Raw genomic sequence first — 14,087 nt, forward strand, 5'->3', positions numbered from 1 at the left:
CAGAACACGTTGGGAAGACTATGTCTCCCGGCTGGCCTGGGAACGCCTCGGGATCCCCCGGGAAGAGCTGGACGAAGTGGCTGGGGAGAGGGAAGTCTGGGCTTCCCTGCTTAGGCTGCTGCCCCCGCGACCCGACCTCGGATAAGCGGAAGAAGATGGATGTATTCTGTTTTTATTTACGATTTACACAACGTGCCAACTTCACTGATTTTGGGTTTTGTACTTTTGGGTTTTGTACTTTTGCCACCTGAAATCTAAATATAATAAATTATGAGGTGAATGCAAATTATTATAAACACTACAATATACTATTATCAATATTGTATTAATTGTACCAATTTATTTGAAAAATAAAAATACACTCACAGATGAGCAAACATTTTTGCGACATTAATGACATGTCGTGTTTCCTAGTCACTTCACGGTTCAATTACTGTAGATTTTAAAGTATCATTGAGATTTCAGCAGCCATTTAATTAATTAATGCTAAAACGACATAGATTTTAGGCTGTTAGAAGTGTTTTAAAAGGCACACGGTGTGTTTGTGTGTGTAAAAGCTGTGTGGATGGCTTATAAATTACGCTAAACGCATATCCATCCATCCATCCATCTTCTTCCGCTTATCCGAGGTCGGGTCGCGGGGGCAGCAGCCTAAGCAGGGAAGCCCAGACTTCCCTCTCCCCAGCCACTTCGTTCAGCTCCTCCCGGGGGATCCCGAGGCGTTCCCAAGCCAGCCGGGAGACAGTCTTCCCAACGTGTCCTGGGTCTTCCCCGTGGCCTCCTACCGGTCGGACGTGCCCTAAACACCTCCCGAGGGAGGCGATCGGGTGGCATCCTAACCAGATGCCCGAACCACCTCATCTGGCTCCTATCGATGAGGAGGAGCAGCGGTTTTACTTTGAGCTCACCCCGGATGACAGAGCTTCTCACCCTATCTCTAAAGGAGAGGAAACTCATTTCGGCCGCTTGTACCCGTGATCTTGTCCTTTCGGTCATAACCCAAAGCTCATGACCATAGGTGAGGATGGGAACGTAGATCGACCACAACGGATCGATACAGCGTCCGCATTACTGAAGATGCCGCACCGATCCGCCTGTCGATCTCACGATCCACTCTTCCCTCACTCGTGAACAAGACTCCGAGGTACTTGAACTCCTCCACTTGGGGCAGGGTCTCCTCCCCAACCCGGAGATGGCACTCCACCCTTTTCCGGGCGAGAACCATGGACTTGGAGGTGCTGATTCTCATCCCAGTCGCTTCACACTCGGCTGCGAACCGATCCAGCAAGAGCTGAAGATCCTGGCCAGATGAAGCCATCAGGACCAAATCATCTGCAAAAAGCAGAGACCTAATCCTGCAGCCACAAGCTGTAATATCCTGCAGCTAAACGCATAGAAAAAAATAAATATTGCCCCTACTTAGCAGATATTCATCGACCAAGAGGGGGTCTGGAACACAAACCCTGCGATAATCGAAGGAACATTGTACAAGTGCTCGGTATCTGACGAACAATATAGGAGAAATTGCAAAATTCCACCATTTACAGACAGAAACAATAGGCATCAGTGGCTTCACAAGCCTTAAACTCCACACTTCAGCAGCGTCATTTGCACAATTTAACGTTGAATTAAAATATGGGCCAAAACCTTAACAGCCACGCTTCCTTCAATTTTTTCCATCTCCCCGAGCAGCGCAGACAGCAGAGATGACTTTCCAGACCCGACGTGTCCCACAATGGCTACGATGGACCCTTCTGGGATACACACATTCAGCCTGCAGACAACGTGGAATGATAAAGAATAATAATGAAGAACAGAAAGATAATAAGAATGAACATTCAGAAAACACATTTTCAGCATCATAGGTGTCAAAGCTAGAAACTTACTACTTACTTACCAGAGGTGTGGACTCGAGTCACATGACTTGGACTCGAGTCAGACTCGAGTCATGAATTTGATGACTTTAGACTCGACTTGACAAAATGTAAAAAGACTTGCAACTCGACTTAGACTTTAACATCAATGACTTGTGACTTCACTTGGACTTGAGCCTTTTGAATTGACATGACTTGACATGACTTGCTACTTTCCCCAAAACCCAAAGATGAAAAAGTTATTCGGGAGCGCTCCGTATTTTTCGTTGTGTACTTGTCTATCAGCGTTGCGTGTGTCAGCTGGTGTGCTGTCAGTACAACAGCCAATCAAATTAGATCTACTTTGTTTTCATCACACAGCATTCATCCAATCAAATTGCAGGACAACCAACGAAGAAGACATGTCCAAACCACACGCCAGTGAACAAAAAATGATACCTAAAATAATTTCGTTTGGGTATAAAAATTACGAGGTGGTCAACACAAAACGGTTTGCAGTATGCAACACATGCGGTTCGAAAATTACTGATGGAGAGGCAACAACTTCCAACTTCGTCTGGCATTTGAAGTTGCACAAAGAACGGTAAGTTTTGAATGTAAGATAACGTTTATTGGCTAAGTAACGTGACTTTTATTTGCTGTGTAGTTAAATCAGTGAGGCTGTAAACTCACTGCTAACGTTATAACGTTATTGCAAACACGGGAATCTGTTGCAGTTCACTACCTTATTCATACTTTTTGTTCAGTGATTTTTTTTAAGCAGGGTTACGTTAGTCAATATATCACACGTAACGTTAGACGGCGGTCAGCAGCACCGCGTATTTTAGCCACCTAAAAAAAGACACAAATAGTAAAATAAAGGTCAGTTAAAATGTATACTATATTATGAATATGTGTACCGTTTTAGCTAGCTTTCTGACATACTGTTGGTTGTTTACCTCAGTGGTCCCCAACCACCGGGCCGCGGCCCGGTACTGGTTCGTGGATCGATTTGGTATCGGGCCGCACAAGAAATAATTTCTTTTTTTTTTCTTTTTTTAATTAAATCAACATAAAAAACACAAGATACACTTACAAGTAGTGCACCAACCCAAAAAAACTCTCCCCCCCCTTTTGTTCTGGGCATTGAACATGAAGACTCTTCCTTCACTGTTCCGAGTGGCCATGAGAGTCTTGGCAGTGCCTGCCTCCAGTGCTCCAGTGGAGCGAGTTTTCAGCCATGGTGGCATCATACTACGCCCCCATCGTGCACAAATGACTGACAGACTCTTGGCTAATTTGGTCTTTTGCAAATGCAATGCAGCATAGGGCCCTGACATATAAAAAGTACAACTTTTTTGTTATGTTCACGTATATGTCATGTTTTTTCAATGTTAACACTTTTGTACAAATAAGTACATTTGCACTTTATTTTTCAATGTGTTTGTTCTGTAAAGGAATGAGTTAATGTTTAAAATGACTGGTTAATAGTGCTATTATAAAGTGCTATGTCAGCACAATTTTCTTTCCTGCAATTTAAAATGCACTTGTTTTAATAAATAAATACAGCGTTTGAAAAGCATACACAATCTGTGTTAATATATTAGTCTGTGGTTAAAAGGACTTGAAAGGACTCGAAACTCAAAATGCAGGACTTAGGACTTGACTTGAGACTTTCCAGTCTTGACTTTGGACTTGACTCGGGGCTTGCCTGTCTTGACTCGGGACTTGACTCAGACTTGAGGGCAAAGACGTGAGACTTACTTGTGACTTGCAAAACAATGACTTGGTCCCACCTCTGTTACTTACTATGGTTACACATCAATAAACTGTGTACAAACCCCGTTTCCATATGAGTTGGGAAATTCATATGAACCAGAATATTAATGACAGAAAGAAACAACCCTTTTGTGTGAATGAGTGTGAATGGGGGAGGGAGGTTTTTTGGGTTGGTGCACTAATTGTAAGTGTATCTTGTGCTTTTTATGTTGATTTAATAAAAAAATAAAAAAATAAAAACGATACCGATAATAAAAAAACGATACCGATAATTTCCGATATTACATTTTAAAGCATTTATCGGCCGATATTATCGGACATCTCTAGTTCAGTCACATGTAATTACCTGTGAGGTAACACGACGTGAGCTGCAGGGTGAAATACTGTCTCTCGCCAGGGGCATTCAACAGATTATAATTACCGGTAAGCTGGAGTTTCTATAAATTGTCTTTCAACGCTCTGCTCGTGCTGGTAATTAATTTTTTTTTTTTTCTTCTTCTGCGCTCCAGCTACAATGAGGCGAGTGGAAGGTATAGGAAGAGGCGCAATGGTGCTTGGACATTACGCCGCCAGGAGGGCTTTTCACTACCCTGGACAGGAAAACGCACCACAAATAAAAATATAATATGATATAAATTAATTATATATATAATCTATAAACAAAAAAAAAAAGCTAGACACAGAACTTATTTACACATTAATAATTTGTTTGGATACCTCTTTAGTGTTGGAGATTCTGCTCTAGACCAACTGAACGTTCCATCCACGATGGATATACTCGTTGAGGCTGCAAGGCAGGAAGAAGGTGTTCAAATGCATTTAAAAGGCACACGGCTAGTGCTTTGATGAAATTAAAAGTAATAACAGGAACAAAAGGGCAAGAAACCAGAAAGACTCACAGCCAGGTATTGTTTTGCGTTGCACACTGTCCTCCTGTAGCTCCTCGTGTGATAGAAAGACCCTCAATCGCTTCAAGGAGACGCTCGCCTTAAGACAGAATGGCGAGAACCAAATGGAATAAATGTTCAATCTTTTTACAACAAATTTCCCCAAATTGTTTATTTTTTAATAAAAAAATGTTGGGTTTTTTCCCCTCAAATGTTGGTCAGTCGGTGTCAGTTTATTCCAAACATGCATACAATTACAATGTACCGTATTTTCCGCACTATAAGGCGCACCTAAAAACCTCCAATTTTCTCAAAAGCTGACAGTGCGCCTTATAATCCGGTGCGCCTATATATGGACCAATATTGAGCCACAACAGGTCTCGCAACTACGGTAAGCAGTCGCCGACTTCATTTTCCCCCGTAGAAGAAGAAGCGCGCGGTGCATGCTGGGATATATGAGGAAGGCAGGAATTGTCATTGAACTGCTAGACAACAGCAGCGACACGGACTCCATTAATGACGACTTCGACGAGACGTGTTGGATGCCGTATTCGCCCAACTGTTTAATTAGGACACTGAAGAAGAAGAATTTGAGGGATTCGTGGATGAGGAATAACTTCAGAGTGAGCTTTACATGTTTATTTTGTGTGTTGTGTTGTGTGACATTAACGTTTGAGCAACGTTATTGATATATTGTTATTACTTTGCACTATTTCGAGTGTTACAATACTGCAGTGACGTGCGGTGAGGTTGATGGCTGGTGAGGCACTGACTTCATCACAGTCAGATTTACAAACATATGAACCCTAAAGAGTATCTTATTTAAGGCTGAAACGACGCGTCGACGTAGTCGACGTCATCGGTTACGTAAATACGTCGACGCCATTTTTGTGCGTCGCATATTTACGTCACACTACTGTCATGGCGGAGCGCAAAGCAGACGATGCGAGCGAGGGGAAAAAAGCACGCCAAAAGTCGTCAAAAGTGTGGGAGTATTTCAATAAACGGCCTAATAATGTTGTTGTATGCACACTGTGTCGAGCGGAAATGGCCTATCATAGCAGCACAACGGCTATGAACGAACATTTGAAAAGAAAACCCCCGACAGCGTTCTTGCCATCACCATCAACAAGTCAATCGTCCGCGTGCGTATACGTTGTCATTATTACACAAAAACATGAATGTGTCATTTGTATCTGCGTTGTAAATTCATAAACTAAAGCACCGTTTCGCTCTGAGAGGCGCGTTTGGCGTGCCTGTTCAGTGTTTACAAAGACGCGCTCCTCTTTAACGCTGTGGAGAGGCGGCGGCGGCGAGCGAGCGGCGAGGCGGGGCGCGCCGGGAGCGACGCCGCAATCCTGCCCAGGTGCGCGATCCGCGCAGTTGGAAGAGAAAAGACTTTGTGTAAAAATAAAAGATTGTAAACCTGGCAAAGCCGTCTGGCGTTCAGTCTGTCGGTCCTGAAAGAACCCCACGGCACAAGACGTGTCACAAACGCTAATGTTAATTAGTTGTGCAAATACCTTTTACAACATTAACAGTTACATATACTATGTACAAACCAACAATTAACTTTCACTTTAATCATACTATCATTGTTGTGTTATTAAGCAAAATAAGCAATACTTTTACTTTTGTTGAAATGTTTACACTGTACACTTTTTTGTATTGGATGTTTAGCTTTATTTTTGCACATTTTAGCAAATAAGCAATACTTTTACTTTTGTTGAAATGTTTACACTTGTTACAGAATATTTCCGTTTTGCACTTTTTTGTATTGGATGTTTATCTTTATTTTTGCACATTTTAAAGCAAAATAAGCAATACTTTTACTTTTGAAATGCTTATACTATTCCAGAATATTAAGATTTGCACTGGATGTTTACTTTTATATTTGCACATTAAAAAGCAAATAAGCTACTTTTAATTTTGTTAAATGTTAAAAGTTTTAAATGTTTACATTGTTACAGAATATTTTGTCATGTTGTTGTCAATGTTGACTGAGTGGCCATACTTTTTTTTTTGTAAATAAAAGCCATGCCTTTTGAAAAAACTGGCCTACATTTATTTTTTCCTCTTCATTTTAAATTTAAAAAAAAATCGGTAAAAGGAAAAATAATCTATAGATTAATCGAAAAAAATAATCTATAGATTAACCGATTAATCGGAAAAATAATCTATAGATTAATCGATAGAAAAATAATCGTTAGCTGCAGCCCTAATCTTATTCACCATTTGATTGGCAGCAGTTAACGGGTTATGTTTAAAAGCTCATACCAGCATTCTTCCCTGCTTGGCACTCAGCATCAAGGGTTGGAATTGGGGGTTAAATCACCAAAAATTATTCCCGGGCGCGGCGCCGCTGCTGCCCACTGCTCCCATCACCTCCCAGGGGGTGATCAAGGGGATGGGTCAAATGCAGAGGACAAATTTCACCACACCTAGTGTGTGTGTGACAATCATTGGTACTTTAACTTAACTTTAACTTTACACATACAAACTGTAGCACACAAAAAAGCACATTTAATTAAAAAAACGTTGTTATGGTCTTACCTTTACTTATAAGTGCGGGAACAGTGGTGTTTGTGTTGGAGGAGTTGTGAATGAATGAAATATGAAATCCGTGCTGCAGTCTGCAGGTGTACCTAATGTTGTGTCCCTGCAGTCGTTCACGGCTCCTCCGGCGCGAGCATTGTTGTTTTTGCACTCTTTGGCTTCTTGTTAAGTGACTTTTTTTGGGTGGATTCGGTTTGGGTGTGGGCTTTGGTTGGTGTGGCGCTCCCGTCGGGGGGTGCATTCTGCGGCGGGGGTGCATTAACCGGCACCAGGAGGCGGGATTACTGCGAGCCTCACACAGTGCGTCTTCGCGGCAGTTTTATGATTGCTCAGCACAAGAAATACGTTACACACATACAGTTGTTGACAAAATACACTGTACATTATATACCTCAGCTAACTAAACTATGGAAATGTATAATATAGTTCATATAGCAATACGGTCTCACTGCACAGCAGGCCAGCAGTTAGCCGAGTCCGCAATCCACGTTGAGGCACAACTGAGTGACGTGCCTCAACTGGCTGCTGTTCACCGCACCGTCTCTTCTCAGTATTTGAACGGCAAATGTGAAAATTCAGTGATTTTGAATAAAAATAATCTAAAACTGGTGAAGTTAAATGGAAAATAACTTTATAGTATAATCACTGAATACATATACCGGTAGCAATTTAATTAATTTTTTTTCTTTTTACATTTTTTTTCTTTCCATGATGGCAGGTGAGGCCCCGCACGTCACTGCTATATTGTGATTGCACTAACGTTTGATTTACCGTAACAGTATCAGACTGTTTTCTACGTGTTTATTGAATCAGGGAAAAGTTCCCCTCCATTATGTGATATAAATGTTGCACTACATGTTATACCTTGCTGTTGTTAAAAGATAAACAAAACACCACGTCACTGACTTTACCTCGGGGAAAATAATAAAACAGCTGTTTATTCATTTTAGGAGTGAACAGAGTTATCAGAACGCTGGTTTGTAATCTATTAATAAAGTTTGACTGACCTATCTGACTGTTTTGTTGACATTCCCTTTAGCGCAGCTCCATCTAATGGATGCATAACGTAACCCCAGCCTCTACTGTAGCGTCTATTATATGCGCCTTATATATGAACAAAGTTTTAAAATAGGCCATTCATTGAAGGTGCGCCTTATAATCCGGTGCGCCTTATAGTGCGGAAAATTCGGTAATGCATCCCATAATTCTAGTTGTTTCATTACAGCATGTCCAAAAAGAAGTTGGAAGAAGCAAAGCTTATTTAATCCTACCCCTTTTTGTATCATAGCAGTTTTATTCCATTTGTTTGCTCTCTATATGTAGCGCAACAGTAAATGAATAAGTAAATAAATATGCAATGAGTAAGTCAATAATTATTAAATACATACATAAACAATAATCAAAGTTCTCATAAATAAATAGTTATGTAATTTATTTTTGTCATTTTAAGCATACGGTGGCATATTCATTTCACAGACGCATCATGTTTGCTATTTCCTTCAACAACAACACTACTACTAATCCTGGCAGACTTTTAAAATGCAATATCGGAAATTATCGGTATCAGTTTCAAAAAGTAAAATTTATGACTTTTTAAAACGCCGCTGTACATAGTGGTACACGGACGCAGGGAGAAGTACAGAGCGCCAATAAACCTTGAAGGCACTGCCTTTACGTGCCGACCCAGTCACATAATATCTACAGCTTTTCACATACACACAAGAGGGTGGCCGTATAAACAACTTTAACACTGTTACAAATATGCGCCACACTGTGAACCCACACCAAACAAGAATGACAAACACATTTCGGGAAAACATCCGCACCGTAACACAACATAAACACAACAGAACAAATACCCAGAATCCCTTGCAGCACTAACTCTTCCGGGACGCTACAATATACACCTCCCGCTATCCCTTACAAAACCCCGCCCACCTCAACCTCCTCATGCTGTCTCAGAGAGAGCATGTCCCAAATTCCAAGCTGCTGTTTTGAGGCATGTTTAAAAAAATTATGCACTTTGTGACTTCAATAATAAATATGGCAGTGCCATGTTGGCATTTTTTTCCATAACTTGAGTTGATTTATTTTGGAAAACCTTGTTACATTGTTTAATGCATCCAGCGGGGCATCACAACAAAATTAGGCATAATAATGTGTTAATTTCACGACTGTATATATCGTATCGGTTGATATCGAAATCGGTAATTAAGAGTTGGACAATATCGGAATATCGGCAAAAAAGCCATTATTGGACATCTCTACCAATAACCGTACACAAGTAGCAGAGTCACCCGACCATCAAACCTATAGGAATGCAGTGCTGCTAATAAGTCAACGTTGGTTATAGTTCCATACCGTTTTGAGGGATTTTGAGACTTCACTAAACAGAGGAACACTAGCATCAACATTTGCATTTAATTTGAATAACTTGTAACAAGCAGCCTGAGAAAGTCCCTAGACCCAACCGTTACCAACAAATGAATTTTACTGCATCTTTATTCAGCGCGACACTTACTACTGACCTGCACCATGCTACTGATGACCATAGGCAACATGTTGAGAGGAAAACGCAGGATATTGAAGAGCGCCAGTGAGACAAAAGCCTTCTGGGCATCAAGCACATTGTGTTCATCCACCAGCACATACACAGCAAAAGTGGACAAGGCAACCTGCAGGGTCAAAGACAGATATTAAAGTTGACCAGATATAAAAAGTGATACTTGGCAAGGATTTAAAAGAACAAAAACATACTAGGGCTGGGCGATATATCAATATGCTCGATATATCGCAGGTTTGTCTCTGTGCGATATAGAAAATGACTATATCGTGATATTCGAGTATATGTTCTCACAGAGTTGCTTTTAGCTGCGGGCATTATACTACGTGAGTTTCTCACTATTTCTTGTATCTCCTTCTCACAGAGAGATAAACAAGCGCACCTTCTTACATACGTCACGCGTGCAACATCGTACGCCCTCACCGAGCAGAGAGGTAGCGACATGGGTAACATTAGCTGTGATGCTAACGGTGCTGTGCGAGTGGTAATACGAGAGAGAGAAGGTGCGAATCTGGTAACAAATGGAGGAAGAATTAATTCCCAAGAAAAACAACACGGGGTGCATCGTCTGGCGGTGGTTTGGCTTCAAGAGGGAATATGTTGAACAATTATGCGGGAAAAGTGTTGCTACAAAAAGTAGCATTACTGCTAATTTGTAGCATCATTTGAAAAGTCACCCGCTAGAGAATGAAGAGTGCTTGAAACTGCATGTCAACATCTCCGTTCGGTGCCACACCCACATAATTTCGAAGCAACAATTTCCAGATCAACACTGTATGAAAAAAAAATCAACAACAGAAGGAGAGAACGTCCGCAGGAACCTACCACATAGCGAAGGACATACACAATTTGATTTCCTAATATGCAGCTCATTTTTATTTGACAGTTATTGAAATATCTTGTGTGACATCATGCACAAAAGTGCACTTTATTTGTTTTAAACTATTGTAGTGGCGTTCTGTACAAAAAGTGCACTTTAATTTAGTGTTGTTTTGATATGTCATCTTAGTGACATCATGCACAAAAGTGCACTAATAGCTTGTTTTAAAATGTCTCTGACAATCTTGCACTTTCTGTTTTGGAAATGACATGAATGTTTGTGCCACTTGATTGATTGATTGAGACTTTTATTAGTAGGTTGTACAGTGAAGTACATATTCCATACAATTGACCACTAAATGGTAACACCCGAATACGTTTTTCAACTTGTTTAAGTCGGGGTCCACTGCTTAATAACTGTTTAATAAATACACTTTTGCTAAATTGACTTAGTTGTGATTTCCCTCTCTGCATGAAAGTTTAAAAGTAGCATATATTAATGCAGTATGAAGAAGAATGTTTTAATGTAGACACATAGAATCATCATACTGCTGTGATTTGACGTTACGTCTCGTCTCGATTACTGTAACGTATTATTTTGGGGTCTCCCTATGTCTAGCATTAAAAGATTACTGTTGGTACAAAATGTGGCTGCTAGACTTTTGACAAGAAGAAGAAAGTTTGATCATATTAGGCCTATACTGGCTCACCTGCACTGGCTTCCTGTGCACTTAAGATGTGACTTTAAGGTTTTACTACTTACGTATAAAATACTACACGGTCTAGCTCCGTCCTATCTTGCCGATTGTATTGTACCATATGTCCCGGCAAGAAATCTGCGTTCAAAGAACTCTGGCTTATTAGTGATTCCCAGAGCCCAAAAGAAGTCTGCGGGCTATAGAGCGTTTTCTATTGGGGCTCCAGTACTATGGAATGCCCTCCCGGTAACAGTTAGAGATGCTACCTCAGTAGAAGCATTTAAGTCCCATCTTAAAACTCATTTGTATACTCTAGCCTTTAAATAGACCCCCTTTTTCGACCAGTTGGTCTGCCGTTTCTTTTCCTTTCTCCTCTGCTCCCCTCTCCCTTGTGGAGGGGGAGACACAGGTCCGGTGGCCATGGATGAAGTGCTGGCTGTCCAGAGTCGGGACCCGGGGTGGACCGCTCGCCTGTGTATCGGTTGGGAACATCTCTGTGCTGCTGACCTGTCTCCGCTCGGGATGGTTTCCTGCTGACCCCACTATGGACTGGACTCTTACTATTACGTTAAATCCACTATGGACTGGACTCTCACTATTATGTTAGATCCACTATGGACTGGACTCTCACTATTATGTTAGATCCACTATGGACTGGACTCTCACTATTATGTTGGATCCACTATGGACTGGACTCTCACTATTATGTTAGATCCACTATGGACTGGACTCTCACTATTATGTTAGATCCACTATGGACTGGACTCTCACTATTATGTTGGATCCACTATGGACTGTACTCTCACTATTATGTTAGATCCACTATGGACTGGACTCTCACTATTATGTTAGATCCACTATGGACTGGACTCTCACTATTATGTTGGATCCACTATGGACTGGACTCTTACTATTATGTTGGATCCACTATGGACTGTACTCTCACTATTATGTTAGATCCACTATGGACTGGACTCTCACTATTATGTTAGATCCACTATGGACTGGACTCTTACTATTATGTTGGATCCACTATGGACTGTACTCTCACTATTATGTTAGATCCACTATGGACTGGACTCTCACTATTATGTTAGATCCACTATGGACTGGACTCTCACTATTATGTTGGATCCACTATGGACTGGACTCTTACTATTATGTTGGATCCACTATGGACTGTACTCTCACTATTAGGCGGCATGGCGTAGTGGGTAGAGCAACCGTGCCAGAAACCTGAGGGTTGCAGGTTCGCTCCCCGCCTCTTACCATCCAAAAATCGCTGCCGTTGTGTCCTTGGGCGGGACACTTCACCCTTTGCCCCCGGTGCCACTCACACCGGTGAATTGAATGATGAATGATAGGTGGTGGTCGGAGGGGCCGTTGGCGCAAATTGCAGCCACGCTTCCGTCAGTCTACCCCAGGGCAGCTGTGGCTATGAAAGTAGCTTACCACCACCAGGTGTGAATGATTGATGGGTTCTACATGTAAAGCGACTTTGGGTACTTAGAAAAGCGCTATATAAATCCCAGTTATTATTATTATTATTATTATGTTAGATCCACTATGGACTGGACTCTCACTATTATGTTAGATCCACTGTGGACTGGACTCTTACTATTATGTTGGATCCACTATGGACTGGACTTCCACTGATATGTTGGATCCACTATGGACTGTACTCTCACAATATTATGTCAGACCCACTCGACATCCATTGCATTCGGTCTCCCCAAGAGGAGGGGGGGGGGTTACCCACATATGCGGTCCTCTCCAAGGTTTCTCATAGTCATTCACATCGACGTCCCACTGGGGTGAGTTTTTCCTTGTCCTTATGTGGGCTCTGTACCGAGGATGAAGTTGTGGCTTGTGCAGCCCTTTGAGACACTTGTGATTTAGGGCTATATAAATAAACATCGATTGATTGATTATATGCATCAAGTGTTCATTCAAGGCTAAGGCAAAATATCGCGATATATATCGCGTATCGTGACATGGCCTGAAAATATCGAGATATTAATAAAAGGCCATATCGCCCAGCCCTAAAACATACTATTAATATATATATAATACTATTTGAATGAGTATTGCGATTCTTCTTTGTTGCACTCACCAAAAAGGGTGCACAGACCCAGGTGAAGGTAGACACTGCGCCAAGGTAGGCAGCTTTTTTCAGCACCTTTAGCTCACTTTCCCGGATATCTGACACCTTTCCCTTGAAGGCAAGCTCCCAGGCATACAGCTTCAACACCTTGATGCCGTTAAGCATCTCATTCATCAGCTTAATGCGATTGTCTTTACTCTTCATCTGTGCGACCTGCATCATAAAAGTAAAAAAAAACAAAAAAACACTACTACATAGTTTTGTACTCACAGGGGTAGAATATTCTAGACAAGACATAGGTATATGCAAGATGAATTCAAGTGTATTGGGAATAAAAATGTCATGCCTGTCTGGGTCTCACCTGGTAGGTTTTGGTTTTCATGGCAATAAAGGCATTAATAGGAACCATGAGAATCATCACAGCCACTCCAGCTAGAACAGATGGGCCCAGGTTCTAAAGTAGTAACAAAAGATTCAAGATGGATTTCTCAAAATGTTCTCCAACAATCCAACCACCCGTTCCATCCCTATATTTTCTATACCACCTCTCTAGCTCAGACTAGTGCAGGGGTCGGCAACCCGCGGCTCCGGAGCCGCATGCGGCTCTTTGATCACTCTGATGCGGCTCAGCAGCTTACCGGTACTTGCCGACCCCTCCCCCGATTTTCCCGGGAGACTTCCGGATTTCAGTGCCTCTCGCAGAAAACTCCCGGGATTAATATTCTCCGATTTTCACACTTACAGTTATAATAAGGGCGTGCCATGATGGTACAGCATTTGGCGCCCTCTACAATCTGTATTAACTGCGTGCCAGTCCAACCCCTTGTT

General features: G+C 41.7%; 1 protein-coding gene across 2 annotated transcripts in view; it reads right to left on the reverse strand.

Moving 5' to 3' along the window:
• The window catches only part of abcc1 (ATP binding cassette subfamily C member 1 (ABCC1 blood group)), a 108,833-nt gene that overhangs the window by 47,281 nt on the left and 47,465 nt on the right, over positions 1 to 14,087 (reverse strand). For both annotated transcript variants that reach the window (XM_061973761.1, XM_061973760.1), the window contains exons 11-16: positions 13,621 to 13,713; positions 13,269 to 13,472; positions 9,604 to 9,750; positions 4,532 to 4,619; positions 4,350 to 4,419; positions 1,648 to 1,774 (exon numbers count right to left, since the gene is read on the reverse strand). In XM_061973761.1, the coding sequence (XP_061829745.1) occupies positions 1,648 to 1,774; positions 4,350 to 4,419; positions 4,532 to 4,619; positions 9,604 to 9,750; positions 13,269 to 13,472; positions 13,621 to 13,713 (729 nt within the window). The remainder of the gene's footprint in view (positions 1 to 1,647; positions 1,775 to 4,349; positions 4,420 to 4,531; positions 4,620 to 9,603; positions 9,751 to 13,268; positions 13,473 to 13,620; positions 13,714 to 14,087) is intronic.

This window comes from Nerophis lumbriciformis, linkage group LG22 (genome assembly GCF_033978685.3).
Source record: "Nerophis lumbriciformis linkage group LG22, RoL_Nlum_v2.1, whole genome shotgun sequence".
Classification (NCBI taxonomy): domain Eukaryota; kingdom Metazoa; phylum Chordata; class Actinopteri; order Syngnathiformes; family Syngnathidae; genus Nerophis; species Nerophis lumbriciformis.